Source organism: Sus scrofa, chromosome 7 (genome assembly GCF_000003025.6).
Source record: "Sus scrofa isolate TJ Tabasco breed Duroc chromosome 7, Sscrofa11.1, whole genome shotgun sequence".
In the NCBI taxonomy this organism is placed as follows: Eukaryota; Metazoa; Chordata; class Mammalia; order Artiodactyla; family Suidae; genus Sus; species Sus scrofa.
Genome location: NC_010449.5, coordinates 46,240,716 through 46,266,602, shown reverse-complemented (window position 1 = coordinate 46,266,602; position 25,887 = coordinate 46,240,716). Strand labels below are relative to the sequence as shown.

Below are 25,887 nucleotides of genomic sequence, written 5' to 3'. Positions count from 1 at the left end.
CCATTTTTTCAACTCACATTTATTGAGTTCCAATCACAGAATAAAGCAGACGAGAACAGAGACAATATATTAATTTCATTTGTTAAATAATGATTTATCCCATTTTTTCAACTCACATTTATTGCGTTCCAATCACAGAATAAAGCAGACGAGTCCTTACCCTAATGAAGCATACACTCAGGTGGGGCACATAAACACTAAACAAATCAGCAATACAAACTATAACATCCTGATGTGAAGGAAACAAAGAAAAGTGATAGAGAAAACAGGAGGGACCGCCTCAGTAAGGTGGCCAGAAAAGCTCCAGGTGAGTCACCTTGAAGGGTGAGAAAGGTGAGATGGAGCAGAGGGAAAGCTATTCCAGGTAGAAGGAACAGCATGTGCAATGGTCCTGGGGTTGGGGGGAGGGTGTTACAGGAGTCTCAAGGAAATAAGGAAAGTAAATCCAATGTGACTGAAACACAGTGGGTAAGGACAAGGGAGGTTCAAGAAAAGGCTGAGGAACAGCAGGGGGGCGAGATCTCATGTGGGCTGTGAGGAACCTGTAGAGTTGGATCTAGTCCATATACAATGAGAAAGCCATGGAAGTATTTTAGGTCAGTATGTGACAGGTTCTGACTTTTTTTTTTTTTTTTCTTTTTTTAGGGCAGCACCCACAGCATGTGGAGGTTCCCAGGCTAGTGGTCGAATTGGAGCTGCAGCTGCTGGCCTATGCCACAGACACAGCAACACAGGATCTGAGCCAAGTCTGTGACCTATACCACAGCTCACGGCAACGCTGGATCTTTAACCCACTGAGCAAGGCCAGGGACCAAACCTGCAGTCTCATGGATGCTAGATGGATTTGTTTCCATTGCGCCACAGTGGGAACTCCCATCTGACATTTATTTTTAAAAGCCTGGCTGCTATATAAAGATTAAATTAATGGCAATAGTGGAGATGGAAATATGTGGATGGATTAGTTATAAATTTTAAAGGCAGAATGACAGAGCTTGTTAATAAGATTGGTTGTGTGTTGTGAAGGAAAAAGAGTCTCAGATGACTTTCGAGTGGGGTCAGAGCAACTAGGGATGAGTAACGTTTACTGTACTGAAGAAGAGAGTCTCAAGCATTTTTCCCAGAGAAACAACAAAATGAGAGTTGCGCTTTGTGGAATAAACCAAAGCGCAACTCTGAGCATAAAAGCAAGTACTAACACAAGAGACTACACACAAGACCAATACTACAAGAGACTAACCCAACAGATAACATACTGCTTGTCTGAACTAAGAGTCGGGGAGGACACGGAAGTGAGAGTGGGGAGTGAGGGAGGAAAAGCCAAAAGTGGCTCAAGTCACACTTCTCAAGCTTGGATGATTTAGTGGAGCCACACAGAGAGAGCACATCTACGGGAAAAGGGGATGAGCTGAGCCAGAGACACACAGAACCTCAGGTGCCAACAGCTCACCCAGGTGAAGATATCTCGTGGCAGAGGATAAATGCCTGGAGTCTCAATAAGGCCAGGACTGGAAATAAACATTGGCAGTTGTCTACCTTGAGATGATAGTTGAAACCATAAAAGTGGGTGAGATCTCAGAGTTCCCGCTGTGGCTCAGTGGTAACTAGGATCCATGAGGATGTGGCTTTGATCCCTGGCCCCACTCCGTGGGTTAGGGATCTAACATTGCTGTGGCTGTGGCGTAGGCCAGTGGCTGCAGCTCCAAGTCGACCCCTAGCCTGGGAACTTCCATATGCTGTGGAGCGGACCTAAAAAGACCAAAAAAAAAAAAAAAAGATACATGCACCCCTATGTTCACTGCAGTACTATTCACAACAGCCAAGACATGGAAATACCCTAAGTGTCCATCAACAGAGGAATGAAGATAAGGTATATATACACAATGGAATACTACTCAGCCATAAAATAGAACAAAATAGTGCCATCTGCAGCAACACACATGGAACTAGAGACTCTCATACTAAGTGAAGTAAGTCAGAAAGACAAATACCATATGATATCCTTATATTTGGAACCTAACATATGGCACAAATGAACCTTTCTACAGAAAAGAAACAAATTCATGGACAAGGAGAACAGACCTGTGGTTGCCAAGGGGTTGGGGGAGGGAGGGGGACTGGCTGGGAGTTTAGGGTTAGCAGACGCAAACTACAGCATTTGGAGTAGATAAGCAATGAGATCCTGCTGTATAGCACAGGGAACTATATCTAGTCACTTGTGATAGAACATGATAGAGGACAATGTGAGAAAAAGAATGTGTACATGTGTATAAGTGGGACTCTTTTGTTGTATAGAAGAAATTGACAGAACATTATAAATAAGCAATAATAAAAAAAATTTTTTAACAAATAAAATGGGGAAAAAAGATGTAATACATATACGCAATGGAATACTATTCAGCCACAAAAAAGGATAAAATAATGCCATTTGCAGCAACATGGATGGAACTAGAGATTCTCATACTAAGTAGTAAGTCAGAAAGACAAACACCATATGATATCATTTATACGTAGAATCTAAAATATGGCACAAATGATCCTATCTACAAAACAGAAACAGGGAGTTCCCATCGTGGTGCAGTGGAAACAAATCTGACTAAGAGCATGAGGTTGCAGGTTTGACCCCTGGCCTCTCTCAATGGGTTGAGGATCTGGAGTTGCCATGAGCTGTGGTGTAGGTGGCAGATGCGGCTCAGATGCTGCATTGCTATGGTTGTGGTGTAGGCTGGCAGCTGTAGCTCTGATTAGACCCCTAGCCTAGGAACCTTCATATGCCGTGGGTGTGGTACTAAAAAGCAAAAAAAAAAAAGATCATGGACATGGAAAGCAGACTTGTGTTCGCCAGTGGGGAGGGGGAGAGAGAAGGGGATAGGTGGGGGAGTTTGGGATTGGCAGATGCAAACTATTACATTTATAACGGAAGGGTGGACAGGTGATGGGATTATACAGCACAGGAAACTACTATACAGCACAGGAAACTGTGTCCAGTATCTTGGGGTAGAACATGATGGAAAATGGAAAAAAAAAATAATGTGTGTGTATGAGTGGCTAGCAGACTTTGCTGTACAGCAGAAACTGAAGGAACATTGTGATCCAACTCTAATAAAAAAATTAATTTCAATGTACAATTTAAATATATGAGATCTACAAGGTCAAAACTAAAATGTATGTGATTCAACAATTTGGTATTAAATTCATCCACTGAAGGTAAATGTCTAATTCATTAGAACAGACCTTGACATTCACCAAATATTGAATGGAATGGCTGGAAATAAAGTATTTTTATTTTTTGTCCTCAAAACTGCCACTGAAATGAGTTGCCCAAATCACCTAAATTTCTCAGAATTCAGCTGTTTTTTCCACACTGAATGAAAGAGGAATAATGATACAGGATACAGGTTACCTATGGAGCTGTAAAAACCGAATTATTATCTGAATGAAGGGCATTGGCTTCTTGGAAGAGAGTATTGCAGCACAAATAAAAGTGGTCTTTTTTTTTTTTTTTTTAGGGGCCACACCCGCAGCATATGGAGATCCCCAGGCTAGGTCAAATTGGAGCTGTAGCCACCAGCCTATGCCACGTCAGAGCCATGTCCAAGCTGCATCTGCAACCTACACCACAGCTCACAGTAACACTGGATCCTTAACCCACTGGATGAGGCCAGGGATGCTAGTTGGGTTCACTACCACTGAACCATCATGGGAACTCCTAAGTGTTTTTAATTAAAAAAAAAAAAAAAATTGGGAGTTCCCGTCGTGGCGCAGTGGTTAACGAATCCGACTAGGAACCATGAGGTTGCGGGTTCGGTCCCTGCCCTTGCTCAGTGGGTTAAGGATCTGGCGTTGCCGTGAGCTGTGGTGTAGGTTGCAGACACGGCTCAGATCCCGCGTTGCTGTGGCTCTGGCGTAGGCCGGTGGCTACAGCTCCGATTCAACCCCTAGCCTGGGAACCTCCATATGCCGCGGGAGCGGCCCAAGAAATAGCAACAACAACAACAACAACAACAACAACAAAGACAAAAGACAAAAAAAAAAAAAAAAAAAAAAAAGAAAGAAAAAAAAATTGTTCCCATCATGGCTCAGGGGAGATAAATCTGACTAGTACCCATTGAAGACGCAGGTTCAATCCCTGTCCTCGCTCAGTGGGTTAAGGATCTAGCATTGCTGTGAGCTGTGGTGTAGATTGCAGACGCAGCTCAGATCCCGAGTTGCTGTGGTGGCTCTGGAGTAGGCCAGTGGCTATAGCTCTGATTCAACCCCTAGCCTGGGAACTTCCATATGCCACAGGTGCAACCTTAAAGAGACAAAAAAAAAAGAAGAGAAAATGCTTACCATTAAAAAGTGAGAGGATGGAGAGGATGTAGGGAGGCCTGAGTAGATGCAATGAGGGAGACAGAGAAACCAAGAGAATGAAGAGTCCTGGAAGCAAAGGAAAAGCAGTGTTTCAAGGAAGAGGTGGCTGAGCAAGGGCAGAGGCTGCAAACTGGTGGAAGAGAATGCTGGCAAAGAAAACCTCCAGACAAAAAGACAACACTGGCTACAAGGAAAAAGCAGCTTTGGATCTGAGCTTGCAAGTGATACAACAGTCAAGGGTGGAACACAGTGCTGTTTCTTAAAGGCCATAAGTGGAGTTCCCGTCATGGCTCAGGGGTTAAGGAATCCTCACTAGGAACCATGAGGTTGCAGGTACGATCCCTGGCCTTGCTCAGTGGGTTAAGGATCCAGCATTGCCGTGAGCTATGGTGTAGGTCGCAGACGTGGCTTGGATCCTGCATTGCTGTGGCTGTGGTGTAGGCCGGCGGCTACAGCTCCGATTAGACCCCTAACCTGGGAACCTCCATATGCCGAGGGTGCGGCCCTAGAAAAGACAAAAAAAAAACAGCCACAAGGAGAAAGAAGGTTTTGTAGGAAAGGTAGCAAAGATGTCAGCTGAGTGAAATGGCAGTGAGGTGGACTTTAATGATGAAAAAGATGAAATGAAGACCAACACCAGGAACACAGAGTGGGAGGGTAGCCTGGGAAATGGATATAGTGGGTGATGATGATGAGACTGGCATTTGAGCAAAGTGAAAAGATGGAGGCACTCAGAGGAGATAGCCTAGTCTTTCTCACCAATGTGAGAAAGAGTTATATCCTAGGAATGAAGAACAGTACAAAGAATTTCAAAATATGGACAAATACATTAGCTGCTGAGTGGACTTCCAGAGACCCCTAAAAAATTTAAACCCTGATTTAAATAAGAAAAAACAAATTTTCTCATTGAAAAAATAAAACTTAATTTAAAAGCCACGCATTTAACTATTCTTTACTTCATTATCTTTTTCTTTCCATAGCCACACCTGCATGCAGCATATGGAAGTTCCTGGGGTCAGGCATCAAATCGGAGTTGCAGCTGCCAGCCTACACCACAGCCATGGCAACACTGGATCTGAGCCACAGCTTGAAGCAATGCCGGATTCGTGTGTGTGTGTGTGTGTGTGTCTGTGTGTGTGTCTGTGTCTGTCTGTCTGTCTGTCTTTATAGGGCCGTAACGGTGGCATATGGAGGTGTCCAGGCTAGGGGTCTAATCAGAGCTTTAGCTGCTGGCCTTCACCACAGCCACAGCAACGCTGGATCCTTAACCCACCGAGTGAGGCCAGGGATCGAACCCATAACCTCATGGTTCCTAGTCAGATTCGTTTCTGCTGGGCCGCAATGGGAACTCTCTCTTTTTTTTTTTTTTTTTTTTTTTTTTTGCCGGATTCTTAACTGAGCAAGGCCCACTGATTCCCACAGAGCACGGCTAGGGATAAAACCTACATCCTCACAGAGACAACGTCGGGTCCTTAAGCCACTGAGCCACAACAGGAACTCCTAAATTAAGTGATTATTAATGTAAATGGCATATTTCCACCTCTGAATCATTTGCATCTTCCAGCCTCTACCTTCAATAGGCAGCGTATTAGTAAAGGTTGACCAGCTGGTATAAACATTGAATAAAAACAACAAAATAAAAAGGAAAAAAAAAAAGAGATGGGAGTTCCCATTGTGGGGCAGTGGAAACGGATCTGACTAGGAACCATGAGGTTGAGGGTTCGATCCCTGGCCTTACTCAGTGGCTTAAGGATCCTGCGTTGCTGTGGCTGTGGTGCAGAGTGGCGGCTACAGCTCCAATTAGACCCCTAGCCTGGGAACCTCCATGTGCTTCGGGTGCAGTCCTAAAAAGCCAAAAAAAAAAAAAAAGAAAAAAGAAAAAAGAGAAAGAGAGATGAAGAAGCTAGGCTAGGAGTAAATGAAGAAAGTTAACTTATAAAAACTGGTTAACAGTCCTCAGGCTCAGTTACACATAACCATCATCTGGAAGTGAGAATCAGTGAAGGCTGGGAACACCTCGGGCTCCTTAAAAGTCCCACCAGTAATTCTTCTGTACGCTTGGGGTTAGAACAACCTCACTTTACTGAAAAGAGGAGGCTCACTGACAAGGAAAATTAAAAATAATGTAGAAATGTTAACAGATGTAAACAGAGCAACTCACACGACCAAAGCAAAACTGTTATACTGCCCTCGGGTTATGTTATGCCAAATCTGGAATGTTCCCCAAAAAAACAAAAACTTATGGAGACAGTCTGGAGAAAACTGACAGCAGAATAAGTCCCTGTCATGATGACATTTTGCATTTTATAGAGATTAAGGATTTGTCATTACTCTAGAACATAGGACTTTTAAAAAGTAGAAAACACAGAGAAGAGGGTAAACAGCAATATGAACTCAAGAGTTCAGGACTCCTCCAACTTTTTAAAAACTGTATTTAGAAAATATTTCAGTGAAGTCTACAGGGAATTATTTTCTGTAATCAGCTTCCTGAGTAAAGAAAGAGTCTTTCAGTCCGAAGTTCAGCTGTCTATGACTAAGGGTTCAGGCATGGGAACAATTTTCTCCTCAGAGGATCTGGAAAGGCTGCGGTTGGCTGGTGACTTTTCTGCACACAGTTGGCTCTCAGAAATGTGAACTCGAAGGGTACCCCACCGTCCCAGATGATACCTTTTTGTCAAAAGCCACGTGTGCAGGAATGAACTCTGCCGGCGGGGCCCGCTTCAGCTGGCCGTAAGTGAGCACCGGGGCCTTGTTGGCCAGCTCGTCCAGCTCAGCCTGGGACAGCTGGTTGACCTGGAGCCGGTCCCCACCTATCCCGACTGTTGGACGGCGAACGACCGCATAGCCGTTCCTGTAGCCCAGCGTCTGGCTTCTATGAAATGCTGTTTTCTGAAGGAAAAAAGAAGCATGTCATTCATAATATGTGACAGGTATTTGTTAGATGAAAGGGCTAGCTTTCAAAAATATAACTCAAACCTCCGCTTATAAACATCACATTTACCTGCATGAGAAGGGATGTGTATTTTCAGCTGAAACACTTGGCCCAGAATGAGGGAGGAACCAGCAGCCCGACCTTAAGACAAATCTTCAAGCCCCGACACGGAATACCTGATTTAATTACCAGCTCACTTTGAACAAAAAATCTAAAATATTATCTCATCTGTACTCTCTCTCTCTCTCTTTTTTTTTTTTTTTTTTTTTTTTGTCTTTTTAGGGTCAAACCTGTGGCATATGGAGGTTCCCAGGGCAGGGGTTGAATCGGAACTGTAGCCGCTGGCCTACACCACAGCCACAGCAATGCCAGATCCAAGCCGTGTCTGTGACCTACACCACAGCTCACGGCAACACTGGATCCTTAACCCACTGAGCGAGGCCAGGGATCGAACCTTTGTCTTCATGGACACTGAGCCACAACAGGAACTCCTCATCTGTACTCTTAATTTTGTACCGTTTTTCCATGTCTTTCATCTTATCTGGAGGTCATAAACCATGGAACCAAGAAGATCTAGTTCTATGAAGTGAATTTTTACCTGAAATGATAGAAAGGGCCTCTTGCTACAGTGACACTGCTACATTCCTATAACTCTTTGGAAAGCAAATGGATGTTACAGACTTAAAGGTCTTGAACTCAATAATTCCACCCGGTCCTCTAAGGATATCATCCAAAATTATGAGAAAGACCAATATGCCTAAGGCTGACCATGACAATGTTAATTACAGCAGTAAAACATGGGAAACAATCTAAAAGACAGGTATGAGTAAATGATGGAAAACTCATTTAATGGGCTATTATGCAGCCATTAAAATACTGCTTTTAAAGACCATGTGGCAATCTGGGGAAAATGTTTGTGATTTAATAAGCCCAAAAAAGCAGCTTATAAAATTACATGTGTATTATAATTACAAGCATGCAAACACGTGCACAAAAGACTAGATCTGGAAAATGTTCTGTCTGTAGTATACATTTCTGAATCACGGTGTTTTTTGTTTGTTTTTACAATCAACACATTTTTATGAGCAATTGGAAAAAGCAAAAACAAAAGATTAAGTAACAAAAGAAAAAGGTAGAAAGAAAATATTCTAAAGGCAGAGAAGACCAAAATGGTGGCACAGGAGACCTAGCCTCCCCAGCGAGCAAGTGCTGAATGGTTGTCCATGGAACAAAAGCTCTGGAAGAGGCCCAGGGTCCATTTAGGAGGTTTTAACAACACAGTAGAACAAAAAAGCAAGGATATTCACAAAACAGGAAGAGAAGGAAGACAGCTTCATTGTGTCTGCATCATCCCACCCTCCCAGCCAGCATCGCTCAGCACCAGGATGGAACTTCCCAGCTAGAAAGAGCCCCCCTCACTGGGAAAGGAAGAGCAGAGTAGGCAACTAACTCTCCAGTCTTTCAGGAGCACTGTACGAAAGTCCCACCTCAGCTTCACCCAACCCAGACCAGCAAAGCTAAAGTGTACTGAGCCAGCTAGGAGCAAAGAAGGCCACTGGCAGCAGACATTACGGTTTACAGAGATCTGCTTGGCAGACAAACAGATTTCGACCCAAAGCCAATGGCCAGCACAGCTGGAGCTGCCATAAAGCCCCTGCGGATTTCACTAGCTTTTGCCCCAGAAACCACAGTTTTCAGGGGTTACCAATGCCACCAGAGTTCCTCCCCCTACCCTGTCCCCACCAGAGCCCGGGAACCACACAGGGAGCCAACTCAGGCCTCTAGAAAGCACTGAAGAAAGAAACTGCCAACCAAGAGTCCTTTACCCAGAGAAATTCCCCTTCAGAAATAAAGGCAAGATAAAGACTTTCCCTAATAAATAAAAGCTGAGGGACTATATCATCACTAAGCTTGCCTTACAAGAAAAGCTGGAAGGAGCACGTTGAGCTGAAACAAGACGTTAATTAGTAACATGAAACTATACAACAGCCTGGTAAAGGTAAGCAGAGACATCCTAAAACTGTAACCTGGCGGCATGTTAACTACTTAACTCTAATATAAAGTAAAGGACAAAATTATTAAAAACAGCTACAGTGGAATTCCTGTCATGGCTCAGCAATAACAAATCCAAGTAGTATCCACGAGGACGCAGGTTTGATCCCTGGCCTTACTCGGTGAATAAGGATCTGGCATTGCCACAAGCTGTGGTGTAGGTCACAGATGGTGCCTGGATTTCAAGTTGCTGTGGCTGTGGTATAGGCCAACAGCTGCAGCTCTGATTCGACTCCTAGCCTGGAAAGTTCCATATGCAGAGAGTGCAGCCCTAAAAATACAAACAAAACAAAACACAGCTATAGCTTCAACAATTTGTTAATGGAAACACAATACAAAAAGATGCAAGGGGGAGGGGATTAAGATGGCGGAATACAAGGACTGGAGCTCAACTTCTCTCCTAAAAACAACAAAATTCACAACTAAAGGCTGAGCAATCTTCAACCAAATGGACCGGAAACCTTAAAGATATCCTACTCCAGAAGACAAAGAGGAAGCCATATCAAGAGGTAGAAGGGGAGATTACGTGATATAAACAACCCCATACCTCCTGGGTGGGAAGCCCCACAAACTGGAAAGTAACTGTTTCACAGAGACTCACCTACAGCAGTGAGAGTTCTGAGCCCCACACCAAACTCTGACATGTGGGGATCTGGCACTGGGAGAAAAAGCCCCCAGAGCATCTGGCATTGAAGGCCAGTGGGGCTTGTGCTCAGGAGCTCCCCAGGACTGGGGGAAACGGAGACCCCATTCTTAAAAGGTGCACACAGACTTTCACATGCACTGGGTCCCAGGGCAAAGCAAAGTCTCCATAGGAATCTGGGTCAAACCTGACTGCAGTTCTCAGAGGACACCCTGGGAAAATAGGGGTGAATGTGGCTTGTTGTGAGGGAAGGACATTGGAAGCAAAGCTCTTGGGAATATTCAGCAGCCTGACTTTCTCTGGAGGTGCCCACTTTGGGAAAACCCAGCCCAACCCATCAGGGCTGAGAAGTTCCAGGCCAAACAACAATCCAGGCAAGATCGCAGCCCCGCCCCTCAGTAAATAGGCTGCCTAAAGACCCCTCAGGCACACAGCCCCCTCTAAACCCATCCAGAGACAGCCCCACCCACCAGAGGGATTAGAATCAGCTCCACTACTAGTAGGCAGGCATCAGCCCCTCCCATCAGGAAGCCTACAGCAAGCCTCCATACCGACTTCAGCCACAGGGGGACAGACATCAGAAGTAAGAGAGGCTACAACTCTATTATCTGTAAAAAGGTCACCACACCAAAAACCTGTAAAAATGAAAAGACAGAGAACTATAACTCAGATGAAGGAGAAAGGAAAAACCCCAGAAAATCACGTAAGTGATGAGGAGATTCTCAGCCTCCAGGAAAAAAACTTTAGATTGTTGATACTGAAGATGATGCAAGACATTGGACATAAACTGGAGGCAAAGATGGATAACTTACAGGAAACACTGACCAAAAAGATACAAGATATAAAACTTAAACAAGAAGAGATGCAAAATAAAATAACTGAAATAAAAAATTCACTAGAAGCAGCTAACAGCAGAATACAGGAGGCAGAAGAATGAATAAGTGAGGTGGAGGACAGATTAGTGGAAATTACGGATGAGGAACAGAAAATAGAAAAAAGATTGAAAACAAATGAAGAGAGTCTCAGAGAACTCTGGGACAATGTTAAACACACCAACATCCGTATTATAGGGGTGCCAGAAGGAGAAGGGAGAGAGAAAGAGACAGAGAAAATATTCCAAGAGATAATAGCTGAAAACTTCCCTAATATGGGAAAGGAACCACTCCCTCAAATCCAGGAAGCACAACGAGTACCATATAAAAGGAGGAATACACTGAGACACATACTAACCAAAATGACCAAAATTAAAGACAGAGAAAATCTTGAAAGCAGCTAGGGAAAAGAAACAAATAACATACAAGGGAACCCCAATAAGGTTATCGGCAGATTTTTCAGCAGAAACTCTTCAGGCCAGAAGGGAGTGGCATGATATACTTAACGTGATGAATGGAAAAAAACACCAACCAAGATTACTTTACCAGCAAGGCTATCATTCAGACTTGAAGGGTCTTGAAATCAAGACCCTCACAAATAAGCAAAAGTTGAGAGAATTCAGCAACACTAAACCAACCTTACAACTAATACTAAAGGACTAAATGCCCCAACCAAAAGACACAGACTGACTGGATACAAAAACAAGATCCATATATATGCTATCTTCAAGAGACCCACTTCACTTCTAGGGACACATACAAATTGAAAGTGAGAGGATAGCAGAAAATATTCCATGCAAATGGGGATCAAAAGAAAGCTGGAGTAGCAATACTCATATCAGACAAAATACACTTTTAAATGAAGAATATTTTAAGGGACAAAGAAGGTCATTACATAATGATCAAAGGATCAATCCAAGAAGAAGATATAACAATTTTAAATATCTACACATCCAACATAGGTTCACCACAATATAGAAGGCAACTGCTAACAACCTTAAAAGGACAAATCGACAATAACACAATCATAGTAGGGGACCTTAACACCCCAATTACAGCAATGGACAGATCATCCAGACACAAAATCAATAAGGAAACACAGGCCCTGAACGAAGCATTAGACCAGATGGACTTAATAGATATCTATAGGACATTCCATCCAAAAGCAACAGAATACACATTCTTCTCAAGTGCACATGGAACATTCTCTAAGATTAATCACATCCTGGGCTACAAATCCAACCTCAGTAACTTTAAGAAAACTGAAATCATATCAAGCATCTATTCTGAACACAATGCTATACGACTGGAAATCAGCAAGAAAAAAACTGCAAAAAAACACAAACACGTGGAGACTAAACAACATGCTACTAAACAACCAATGGATCACTGAAGAAATCAAAGCAGAAATTGAAAATACCTAGAAGCAAATGACAACAAAGATACAACACTCCAAAACCTATGGGATGTGGCAAAAGATGTTCTAACAGGAAAGTTTATAGCAATACAAGCCCACCTCAGGAAACAAGAAAAAGCTCAAATAAACAAGCTAACTTTACATCTAAAGCAACTCGAGAGAGAGAAACAGACAAGACCTAAAGTTAGTAGAAGGAAAGAAATTATAAAGATCAGAGCAGAAACCAGTGAAATAGAAACAAAGAAAACCACAGAAAAGATCCATGAAACGAAAAGCTGGCTCTTTGAAAAGATCAACAAAATTGATAAATCCTTAGCCAGACGTATCAAGAAAAAGAGAGAGGACTCAAATCAATAAAATTAGAAATGAAAAAGGAGAAGTAACAACAGACATCACAGAAATACAAAGGATCATAAGAGACTACCATGTGCAACTATACAGCAATAAAACAGAACACCTAGAAGAAATGGACAAATTCTTAGGAAAGTACAATCTTCCAAGACTAAACCAAGATGAAATAGAAAAGATGAATGGACCAATCACAAGAACTGAAGTTGAAACTGTGATTTAAAAACTTCCAACAAACAAATGTCCAGGACCAGATGGCTTCACAGGCAAATTCTATCAAACATTTAGAGAAGAGCTAACACCTCTCCTTCTGAAACTATTCCAAAAAATTGCAGAGGAAGGGACACTCCAAACTCATTCTATGAGGCCACCATCAACCTAATACCAAAACCAGACAAAGATACCACAAAAAAAGAAAAAACTATAGGCCAATTTCACTGATGAACATCGATGCAAAAATCCTCAACAAAATACTAGCAAACCACATCCAACAATACATTAAAAGGATTGTACATCATGATCAAGTGGGATTTATCCCAGGGATGCAAGGGTTCTTCAATATCCGCAAATCCATCAGTGTGATACACCACATTAACAAACTGAAGAATAAAAACCATATGATCCTCTCAATAGAAGCAGAAAAAGCCTTTGACAAAATCCAACACCCATTTCTGATAAAAACCCTTCAGAAAGTGGGCATCACGGGAACCTACCTCAACATGATAAAGGCCATATATGACAAACTCACAGCAAACATCATTCTCAATGGTGAAAAGCTGAAAGAATTCCCGCTGAGATCAGGAACAAGACAAGGATGTCTGCTCTCTCCACTAGTATTCAACATAGTTCTGGAAGTCCTAGCCACAGCAATCAGAGAAGTGAAAGAAATGAAAGGAATCCAAATTGGAAAGGAAGAGTAAAACTATCACTATTTGCTGATGACATGATACTATACCTAGAGAATCCTAAAGACTCTACCAGAAAACTGTTAGAGCTCATCTATGAATTTGGCAAAATCTCAGGATACAAAATTAATACACAGAAATCGACGGCATTTCTATATACTAACAATGAAAGATCAGAAAGAAAAATTAGGGAAGCAATCGTGTTTACCATCACATCCAAAAGAATAAAATACCTAGGAGTAAACCTACCTAAAGAGACAAAAGATCTGTACTCTGAAAACTACAAGACACTGATGAAAGAAATCAAAGATGACACAAATAGATGGAAAGATATACCATGCTCATGGATTCGAAGAGTTAATATTATCAAAATGACTATACTACCCAAGGCAATCTACAGATTCAATGCAATCCCTATCAAATTACCAAGGACATTCTTCACAGAACTCAAACAAAATATTTTAAAGTTTGTTTGGAAGCACAAAAGACCCAGAATAGCCAAAGACATCCTGAAAAAGAAACATGGAGCTGGAGGAATCAGGCTCCCGGACTTCAGACTATACTGCAAAGCAACAATCACCAAAACCATATGGTACTGGCACATAGACAGAAATATAGATCAGTGGAACAGGATAGAAAGCCCAGAATTAAATCCACACACCTACAGCCAACTCATCTATGACAAAGGAGGCAAGAATATACAATGGAGAAAAGACAGCCTGTTTCAACAAGTGGTGCTGGGAAAACGGTACAGCCACATGGAAAAGAATGAAATTAGAACACTCCCTAACCCCACACACACAAATAAACTCAAAATGGATTAAAGACCTAGATAGAAGACCAGACAATGATAAAACTCTTAGAGGAAAACATAGGCCAAACACTGTCTGACAGAACAGCAGCAACATCTTCTCAGATCCACCTCCTAGAGTAATGAAAATAAAAACAAAAATAAACAAATGGGACCTAATCAAACTTCAAAGTTTCTGCATGGCAAAGGAAACCCTAAACAACACAAAAAGACAACCCACGGAATGGGAGAAAATCTTTGCAAATGAAGCAACTGACAAGGGATTCATCTCCAAAATTTATGAACACCTTCTGCAGCTCCAAACCAAAAAAACAAACAATCCCATCAAAAAATGGGCAGAAGATCTAAACAGACAATTCTCCAAAGAAGACATACAGATGGCCAAAAACACATGAAAAGATGTTCACCATCACTCATCATTAGAGAAATGCAAATCAAAATCACTCTGAGGTACCACCTTACACCAGCCAGAATGGCCATCATCAAAGAGTCTACAAGCCATAAGTGCTGGAGAGGGTGTGGAGATAAAGGAACCCTATGACACTGTTGGTGGGAATGTAAATTGGTGCAACCACTGTGGAAAACAGTATGGAGATGCCTCAGAAAACTAAACATAGAACTACCATTTGATCCAGCAATCCCACTCATGGACATCTATCCAGCGAAAACTGACTCACAAAGACACATGTACTCCGATGTTCACTGCAGCACTATTTGCAATAGCCAAGACACGGAAACAGCCTAAATGTCCATCGACAGAGGAGTGGATCAAGAAGATATGGTACATACACACAATGGAATATCACCCAGCCATTAAAAGGAAAGAAATAATGGCATTTTTAGCAACATGGATGGACCTACAAATTATCATGCTAAGTGAAGTCAGCCAGACAATGAGACACCAACATCAAATGCTTTCACTGACATGTGGAATCTGAAAAAAGGACAGACTGAATTTTGCAGAACAGATGCTGACTCACAAACATTGAAAAACTTATGGGGAGTTCCCGTCGTGGTGCAGTGGTTAACGAATCCGACTAGGAACCATGAGGTTGCGGGTTCGGTCCCTGCCTTTGCTTAGTGGGTTAACGATCCGGCGTTGCCGTGAGCTGTGGTGTAGGTTGCAGACGCGGCTCGGATCCCGCATTGCTGTGGCTCTGGCGTAGGCCGGTGGCTACAGCTCCGATTCCACCCCTAGCCTGGGAACCTCCATATGTCAGGGGAGTGGCCCAAAAAATAGCAAAAAAAAAAAAAAAAAGAAAAACTTATGGTCTCTGGAGGAGACGGTTTGGGGGTAGGGGGATGTGCTTAGGTTGTGGGATGGAAATCCTGTGAAACTGGACTGTGATGATCATTATACAACTATAGATGTGATAAATTCATTTGAGTAATAAAAAAAAACTAAAAAAAAAAAAAAGATGCAAGGGCAGTTTTATATGTGATAAAACACTAACACATTTGAAGAGACCTCAATACCCCACTTTCATCCTTGCATAGAAAATCAACAAGGAACACTGCACTTGAACCATACTTTAGATCAAACAGATCTAACAAATACATACAGAATGGTCCATTCAACAGCAGTAGAATAATCGTTGTTCTCAAGCACATACAGAACATTCTTCAGGACAGCTTATATGGTAAGTCACAAAATAAGTCTCAGAAAGTTTAAGAAGACTGAAATTATACCATGTATCTTTTCCGAACACAATGGTATAAAACCAGAAATCAACAGGAGGAGGAAACTGGAAAATGCACAACTATAAGGAAATTAAATAACACACTTTTGAACAACCTTGAATCAAAAAAATCAAAGGGGAAAAATTTCAAAATCTTGAAGAAATGAAAAAGAAAGCACAAAAATGAAAACCTATAGGATGCTGCAAAAGCAGTTCTAAGGGGTAAGTTTATAATGATATACACCTGCATTAAGAAAAAAGAAAGCTCTCAAGTAAACCACCTCACCTTATGCTCCAAGAAACTAGAAAAAGAACTAAGGCCAAAGTAACAGAAAAAGGAAATAATAAAAATTAGAGCAGAAATAAATGAATGAGAGATTAGAAAAAGAAATGATCAAAGAAATTAAAAGCTGTTTTTTTAATATGAACAAAATTAATAAACCTTTAGCTGAACTGATTAAGAAAAAAGAGAATGCAAAATCAGAAATGAAAAAGGAGACATCACAACACCTACTGATACCACAAAGAATACAAAGGCTCATGAGAGACTACCATGAATAATTATATGCCAAAAAACTGAATAACCTAAAAGAAACTGATGAATTTCTAGAAACGTACAACCTACCAAGATTGAATCATGAAGAAATAGGAAATCTAAACAGACCAGTAACAAGGAAACTGAATCAGTAATCAAAACCTCCTAACAGAGAAAAGCCTGGGACCAGATGGTTTCACTGGTGAATTTTACTAGACATTTAAAGAAGAATGGAGTTCCCGTTGTGGCACAGTAGTTAACGAATCCAACTAGGAACCATGAGGCTGCAGGTTTGATCCCTGCCCTTGCTCAGGGGGTTGAGGACCCGGAATTGCTGTGAGCTGTGGTGTAGGTCGCAGAGGCGGCTCAGATCCCAAGTTGCTGTGGCTCTGGTGGAGGCCAGCGTCTACAGCTCCAATTAGACCCCTAGCCTGGGAACCTCCATATGGGTTCCCTAGAAAAGGCAGGGAAAAAAAAAAAAAAAAAAAAAAAAAAGAATGCCAGTCCTTCCCAAATTCCTCCAAAAAACTAAAGAGGAGGAAACATTCTCAAACTCATTTTGAGAGGCCAGCATTATTACCTTTACCAAAACCAGATAAGGAAACAACTCAAAAAGAAAATTACAGAGCAGTATCTTTGATAAACATAGATGAAAAAAATCCTCAACAAAATCCCAGCAAATCAAATTCAACAGCACATTAAAGGAATCATGCACTAAGTTCCCGTTCTCGCTCAGCAGAAATGAATCCAACTAGTATCCATGAGGATGCAGGTTCAATCCCTGGCCTCGATGAATGGGTTAAGGATTCGGCATTGCCATGAGCTGTGCTGTAGGTCACAGACGAAGCTCGAATCCTGCATTGCTGTGGCTGTGGTGTAGGCCATCAGCTACAGCTCCAATTTGACCCCTAGCCTGGGTTCAGCCCTAAAAATATTTTTTAAAAAATTAAATTAAAAAAAAAAAAAGGAAGTCTCTTCAATAATGCCGTTGGGAAAACTGGATAACCTCATGTAGAAGAATGAAACTGGATGCCTATCATACACTACTTACAAAAGTTAACTCAAAATGTATCAGACTTAATATAAGGCCTGAAACTATAAAATTCATTGAAGAAAACATAAGGAAAAAGCTTCTTGACATTGCTCTAGGCAATGATTTTTTAGGTCTGACCATAAAAGCAAAAATAAATAAGTAGGACTATTCTCTGCACAGCAAAAGAACTCATTGAAATGAAAATGCAACCTACAGAACGGAAGGAAAATGTGCAAATCATATATCTGACAAGGGACTGATATCCAAAATATATTTTTAAAAAGACCCTCATACAACCCAATAGCAAAACAAAAACAATCCAAACAAAGTCTGATTAAAACATGGATAGAGGAAACTGAGTATGAGAACTAGTATCCATGAGGATGCAGGTTCAATCCCTGGCCTCGCTCAGTGGGTTAAGGATCCGGCATTGGGAACATGAGTATGTTTCCAAAGACAAGTGGCCAAGAGGTTCATGAAAAGGTGCTTCGAATCACTAACCATCAAGGAAATGCTAATTACAACCACCATGAGATACCACCTCACACCTGCTGGGATGGTCATCAAAAAGACAAGAGATACCAACTTTTCAAAGGATGTGGAGACAAGGGAACCCCATGTACTACTGGTGGGAATGTAAACTGGTACAGGCACTATGGAAAACAGTGTGGAGGTTTCTCAAAAACTTAAAAATACTTGTGGCTGCCTGATGGGAGGGGGAGGGAGTGGGAGGGATCGGGAGCTTGGGCTTATCAGACACAACTTAGAATAGATTTACAAGGAGATCCTGCTGAGTAGCATTGAGAACTTTGTCTAGATACTCATGTTGCAACAGAACAAAGGGTGGGGGGGGGAATGTAATAGTAATGTATACATGCAAGGATAACTTGATCCCCTTGCTGTACAGTGGGGAAAAAAAAAAAAAAAAAAAACTTAAAAATAGAACCACCAAACAATCCAGCAATTCCACTTCTGGGTACACATCCAAAGGTCAAGAACATAGGATCCTGAAGACATACCTGCAAGCCCACGTTCAATCCAGCTTTATTCAGCATAGCCCCACACACCTATATCTTTTAGGATCATATTTTTATGAAAAAAAAATGACTAACTTAACTACCTCCTAATTTCTTGGCAGCCCAACCTACTATCTTTCAAGATCTGTACTAACATAAAAGGTGCTAAAAGAGTTATGTACTGTGGAGTTTATTTCAAGGGTCACATATTCAGGGATACAAGCCAGTTGATAGGACATATCACAAATGACATAGAACAAAATAGGCTGAGTTGATTTCGTCACTGGGTAACCTGTGTCACTTCAAACTCCTTTTCTTCCACCTCTAAAGACAGAGCAACATCAGCGGCTTCACTTGCTTTCCCTGTTTTAGAAAGACATCGCCACCATCCCTCAGCTCACGGGCACCCCGATGCAAGCCACCTCCAGCTCCCCATCTTAGTCACTGTGGTTCACCTTCCCAAGGCCTTGAGAGTTATACACACTTAGTCCTTCAGGGCTGAAGACAGTGACCAGGGTTTTTCAAATTTCAAATAAGGCACAATGATTGACACTTGGCCAGTGTACTTAAAACCTGATATGGGGGAGTTCCCGTTGCGGCGAAGCGGGTTAGGAACCATGAGGTTGAGGGTTCGATCCCTGGCCTTGCTCAGCGGGTTAAGGATCCGGTGTTGCAGTGAGCTGTGGTGCAGTTCACAGATGCAGCTCGGATCTGGCATCGCTGTGGCTGTGGCATAGGCCTGTAGCTGTAGCTCTGATTAGACCCCTAGCCTGGGAACCTCCCTTTGCCACGAGTTCGGCCCTAAAAAGACAACAAATAAATAAATAATAAAACCTGATGTGTGTCCAATGCACAGTTCATCTTACTTTTAGTGCAGCAATATATGTCCCCAGAGCCCGGGACCCCCAGTCTATACTTCTGTAATCTCCCTTATCAACTCCACCCTGCCCTGTGGGTAACCCACACCCACCAAAACCAAATGGTAAACTGTTCCTGCCCAGGGCAAGAAACAAGCATACAACATTTTAGACATAAAACAGCAAAGTTCACTGAAGCCAAAACACCTATCATGCTGTGTCTTAATGCAGGAACGACCATGAAGAAGAGATTCATAACCCAAACTCTCTCACCAAACTCTTGATTCATTCTCCCAAAGAAAATAAATTGACAATGTATTTTACATTCCGTTTACGACCAGGGAGAGGTACTTATAAATTATTAAACTAGATAAATATAAATTACTGTTTCATCTCTGATCATCAGCCTACTGAATCTCAATGTGGATCTTCCAATACACAGTTCAATAACCCTGAAATTTCTTTTTTTTTTTTTTTTTTTTGCGGGGGGCGGGTTGGTCTTTTTGGGGCCGCACCTGCAGCATATGGAGGTTCCCAGGCAAGGGGTCAAATTGGAGCTACACCACTGGCCTACGCCACAGCAACGCAGGATCTGAGCCGCATCTGCGACTTACACCACAGCTCAGGGCAGTGCCAGATCCTTAACCCACTGGGCGAGGCCAGGGATTGAACCTCCTGGATGCTAGTCAGATTTGTTTCCACTGACCCATGATGGGGAACTCCTTGAAATTTCTTAATTAAAACAAGTAATTCTGTCAAGGGCTAAACTATGTTGGGGGGGGGAGCCTTTTTTTTCTCTTTAATTTTGTCTAAAGGATGCAGATGAAAACACTTAAGTTAGAGGAGGAGCCAAACAAAATCGCAACAGGTATCTTTAATATTAAAGTGAAAAGAGGAGTTCCCCTTGTGGCTCAGTGGTTAACAAATCCGACTAGGAACCACGGGTTTCGGGTTTGCTCCCTGGCCTCGCTCAGTGGGTTAAGGATCTGGCGTTGCCTTGAGCTGTGGTGTAGGTCGCATACGTAGCTGGGATCCCGCATTGCTGTGGCTCTGGCGTAGGCCGGTGTCTACAGCTCTGATTCGACCCCTAGCCTGGGCACCTCCATATGCTGCGGGCAGCCCTAGAAAAGACAAAAACAAAACAAACACATTAAGGTGAAAAGAAAAGGGCTGGGGAAGAAAAAACCAGCAACAAATCAGCTATGGTGGAGGGAAGGAAAACATAACTATCTCCTACAAAGCACCTGAGGATGATTTGGGACAAAGACCGCCAAGTGTTGAAAGTCTTTTTGGAGAAAGAGCAGTTGAGAAAGAAGACGAAACAAGAGCAGGGTGAATGTGGAACTAAACTGTAGAAAAGCCAGAAGTGCTGGACAGAAAAGGGATGCGATTTGGTAGAAGCATAAATGAGAGGGAAGGAGACTTTGGGAAAGGACCTGGCAGAACGAAGTGAATGGGTAGATATGGTCTGTAAGACTGGAAACCGAGCTGGGGTGGGAGAGATGACTGGGTCTAGGATTCAGAAGAGGAAAGACGCGGGGCAGGAGTGATGGGCTTGGGGAGAGTGGGTGGGATAGGGCCGTGAAAATAAGGATGAAGATGTAAAGAGGCTGCGTCCGGGAAGGAACCAGGCTGGGGGAAGGGTTTAAGGATGAAGCCGGGCAGAGAGGGTGGGAGAGGAGATAGAGTCTAGGGAGAACTTGGGAGCAAGGTGGGGAAAACAATGATCTAGAAGGAGAAGAGACCGGGGCTAGAAGAGCAAAGCCTAAAGGAAGAACGCTGGGAGTCCAACAAGCTGTCTGGGCGGAGTGGAAACAACTAGAGGGATGGATAGAGGACAAAGGATGGGAGAAAGGGTGAGGCTGGGTGTTTGTGTGTCGGGGGAGAACAGGGTTGGGACAGAGGAGAGGTTTCAAGGGAAAGAGTACAAACGGTGGACAAGCAAGTAGGCGCAATAAGAGGCTGAGGACAGGTTGGGGCTGGAGGGAGAAGTCCTCACCGTGGAGTCCTTAAAGGACGTGCCCGGGAGAAAGGGCAGGCCGTGCACTGGGTGAGACACCATCGCAGCCACCTCGCGCGGGCTTGGTCCTCCCGGGTTGCCCAGACGCCCAGCCGCGTTCCTTGGCCAGGCCTGGGCAGCTCCATGGCAACGCCAAACAGCCGGAGCGCCCGCTGCCAGGTCTGCGCGTGCGCTGTCCACGGGCCTGGGCGCGTCTCGCGGGAGGGGGGCCGGCTGAGGCGAGCTGGCCCCGCCCCTCCCAGCTAGGGATGCGGGTTGGCGGGAGCGGGTGGGCGGGGGCGGAGGAGAGGGTTGTGATGACGCGATAGTTCTCGCCGAGAGGTCCCGTTTGGGGCGGGCCCTTGGAGCCGTTCCAGGCCCAGGGGAGGCCCTGCCTTCGCTCCGCCCAGTCCTCACCGCGACCCGCCCACTCTCCCTTCTCCCAGCTGTGGGAAAAGGGACTTGACACAGTTCACACTGAAGTGTCAGTGGTTGGTCCTGTTTAAAAGTGTTATCTCTCAAGGACCCCCGCTTCCTTGGGTCAAGGGGCTCCGGATTATTCACGGTTATAACTGTTGCTCAAGGATGTTCAATGAACAAATGCAATCTCGTCCCTAATCCTGTCACTATCGTATTCTTTTTCCACTTTACCTTTCTTTAATCTACTGTCCATACCTGCAGTTCTGCATCTTCCCGGTTCTTGTTGGTTGGGCCTGAGGATCTTGCATATTCACCACATTATACTCAATATTTGTAGCCTAAAGAGGCATAGGGCGTTCATCTCAATTCCTCTGGTCTCTAGTTTCTACCCACCTGCAGCTGCAGTGAACCAGGAGGTGATACTCATCTCCTTCAAAGAGAAAACAAAAGTCGTAAGCAAATAAGTGAGGTGACATACTGCCAGGATCATAGCTGCTCTTTTTATGAAATTTGTTATCCCTTAAACGTAATCGTGTTCCTGAAACGTTTTCAGGAAAGAAGGAGAAAAAAAGTTTTTCAGCAGCGCTGAAGAGCTTAAAAGGAAAAACAAAAGTCAGCTAATACCCAGGTGCCCACACTTTGGATTCATTAGATCTGAAATGGGGCCCGAGAATCTGATTGTTATAAAAGCTGTTTCTGATTATGAGCTAGTTTAGGAACATGATATAGTAGCAAGCCTGACCCACTAAGGCCTATCCCCATGTCATGGGTGGGTTACTGCCTATACAGACAGGGGCTTTCGTTTTCCTGCTGCTTGTCAGAGCAAATACCCTTGTTGGGTTTCACTAATAAGCGTAAACCTCAGGGGGCCCAGAACATCAATCCAGTAGGGGCCCTGAAGCAGTTACTGGTGGCTCTCTCCACACCCTGCCCAAAGAGATTCTTTTCTAATAACACTTTTTCTCCCCTAACTACTCCTAGTTCCCATTTTTGTCCCCACCTATCTTTTTTTAACCTTTAATTTTTTTATTTTCTATTTGAGTGGTACCTTAATTAGGTGTTTAATACACTTTTTGTTTTAAATCTATGTGTTGTAGGAGTTCCTGTCGTGGCGTATCGGAAACAAATCTGACTGGGAACCATGAGGTTGCAGGTTCGATCCCTGGCCTCGCTCAGTGGGTTAAGGATCCGGCGTTGCTGTGAGCCGTGGTGTAGGTCGCAAACATGGCTGGGATATGGCGTTGCTGTGCCTATGGTGTAGGCCGGCAGGAACAGCTCCAATTAGACCCCTAGCCTGGGAACCGACATATGCCGCGGGTACAGCCCTAGAAAAGACAAAAAAAAAAAAAAAAAAGATCTATACATTGTTGAAGTTACTGAAGACTTAAAGTATCTGTCCATTGCAGTCTGTCTTAGCCACTGACCTAGATGGGGATTGTGGATGAAAATTGTCACCTTCCATTTCAGTGAACAAAAGATGTTGTGGCTTCAAACCATCAGCCACTGTAGCCATCACGGCTGTGCAGCCTGAGGGGATTCAGGATGGAGAAAAGCAGGACACTGGCCCTAGGTAAATGTGCTTGTCAAAGGAATGATTTCAATGAACCCAGACCTTGCATCTTCCATACGCAGAAAAGCACTGAATTCCCTAAATTGAGGTACTTGGTTTTTGTTAACAGTAATCTTTTGATGTTCTAACTGGCTTTTGTTGCAAAAACTCCTATGTATATCCTGTCTCCTCCCTTCCCTCTTAAGAGCAGTCCTCCAGAGCCGCCTCCCCGGCTTGAGTCCTCAGAAAGTACAAGGAATAAAATATAATTCTCAACTTTTAGGCTGTGCGTTTCTTTTCAGTCAACAGAAGCCAACCACTAGGAGAATATTTCAAGATGGCAAGTTCAACCTCAGGCTCACTGGAACTATAATCTTTGCTGACTTTTTTTTTTTTTTTCCCTTTAAGGTCACACTTCTTGTACATGGAAGTTCCTGGGCTAGGGGTCGAATCAGAGCTGCAGCTGAGGTCCACATCACAGCAACACAAGATCCAAGTGGCATCTGTGATGTATACCTCAGCCGGATCCTTAAAACACTGAGCGAGGCCAGGGATCAAACCCACATCCTCGAATCCTCACAAAGACAATGTCGATGTTAACCCACTGAGCCACAGTAGAAACTCCAAAAATTGAATGAATGTTATGATTTTTTTTTGGGGGGGGGGTATATGTTTTTTCTTTTTTGGCCATCCTGAGGCATATGGAGTTCCTGGGCCAGGGATCAGACCCAAGCCACAGTTGTGACCTGTGCTGAAGCTACAACAATGCTGGATCTTTTAGCCCACTGGGCCTGGCCAGGATTGAACCTGCACCCTGGTGCTGCAGAGATGCCACCGATCTCATTGTGCCACAGCAGGAACACCACTGGCTCTCCAGGATAACTTATAAACTCTTCCCAGTTAGTAGATCCCTCCCTGCCCTCTCTCTTCATAAAAGTAAATCCATGTCATTAGCATATACTTGCAAGAGCCCTTCTGGAATAACTGCAGTGTTGCACTTGGTCTGTATGGAAGGAGCCCATGGTGCCTGGAAAGGGTGAGTCATGGCTAAATCTATTGTCCTTTGTGGCATCTGTTTCCATTAGGGGAGTGCCTTCTGCTCAGATGCCCTTCTTTCCCAGAAGAACCCACTAGTTAAATGGTTAACAGAGAGTCTTAACTACCTCTGGACTCTAGAAATGCACCATGAAGGAAAAGTCTCTGGGCTGTGGCCTCAATAAAAATGCCATCACCTCTGGAGAGGAAACCAGGCGGTGTTGCATTAGTGCTAAAAAGCACAGGCACAAGGGGTGGGGAGGTGGGGAGACAGAGCTTGAGAAAACTGCCTGAGAAAGTTGCATGTGAGAAGTAAAATCTTGCCTGCCCTATCAGTAAACAAAGGCTGTCACAGCCATCACTGATTGCAGCCACCTCCTTGGTAGGCTGAGACTCCTGAGGGAACTCAGGAAGGAAATAAAGATTACCTGCCATCTAGCAGTCATCAGAGTGCAGCCACTCCCAATGGTGCACTGAAGGATGTGAAAGCACAGGATACTGACCCTGGAGAGTGGAGGTGCATAACAAAGGAATGTTTTCAATGAGCCCAGAACTTGAATCTTCCCATACAGAGAAAAGTGCTAAATTCCTTAACTTGAAACATCTAGTTTTCTGTTATTAACAGTAATCTTTTGTTCCACTCCCTGCCCTTTGTTTCAAAACTCCTGTATATCCTGCCCCCTCCCCACTTCAGAGCAGTTTTTTAGAGTTACTTGACATGCTGCCTCCTGGGCTTAAGTCCTCATTTTGCCCCAAATAAAACTTAACTCTCAACTTTTAGGTTGTAGATATATTTTGTTAGTCGAAAGGTATAATTAGGAGTTTCCATCGTGGCTCAGCGGTTAACAAACCTGGCTAGCATCCATGAGGACACGGGTTCGACCCCTGGCCTTGCTCAGTAGGTCAAGGATCCGGCGTTGCCGTGAGCTGTCGTGTAGGTCGCAAATGAGGCTTGGATCTGATGTCGCTGTGGCTGTGGTGTAGGCTCGAGGCTTCAGCTCCCATTAGACCCCTAGCCTGGGAACCTCCATATGCCGAGGGTGCGGCCCTAAAAAGACAGACCAAAAAAAAGTCAATGGGTATATTAGGGGTTTATATGCCATTTCTCCAAGCACGGCAACCCAGCATGGGTTATACTCACCATCGTCCACACTCACCATTCCCCAAATGTGCGATATACACAGGAGAAAGCAGGACCTTGGCCATCCTTGGCAGCTAAAGTAAAAAGGGCCATGGTTGGAAGGCTGGACTCAGAAAACCATAGGGACATTGCATGACCATAGCGGGTTCTTCGGGGCTTGGGGAATGAACAAAAAAAATGGGAAGACCAGACTGCCAGAGGGCCCTGCTGGATGATGACTCCCAGGGACTCCTAGTGTGAGAGGTCAGATGGCAGAGCCTGCAAAGCAGCCGCCTAAATTAAATGTCTCCTTT

General features: G+C 43.5%; 1 protein-coding gene across 2 annotated transcripts in view; it reads right to left on the bottom strand.

The window, feature by feature from the left end:
* The window catches only part of EFHC1 (EF-hand domain containing 1), a 75,347-nt gene extending 53,659 nt beyond the window's left edge, over nucleotides 1-21,688 (bottom strand). The window contains exons 1-2 of one of the 2 annotated variants that reach the window (XM_001928760.6): nucleotides 21,450-21,688; nucleotides 7,018-7,239 (exon numbers count right to left, since the gene is read on the bottom strand). In XM_001928760.6, coding sequence (XP_001928795.3) covers nucleotides 7,018-7,239; nucleotides 21,450-21,512 — 285 coding nt within the window. In that variant the 5' untranslated portion in view covers nucleotides 21,513-21,688. The remainder of the gene's footprint in view (nucleotides 1-7,017; nucleotides 7,240-21,449) is intronic. The other variant, XM_013978451.2, reaches the window with a different exon arrangement.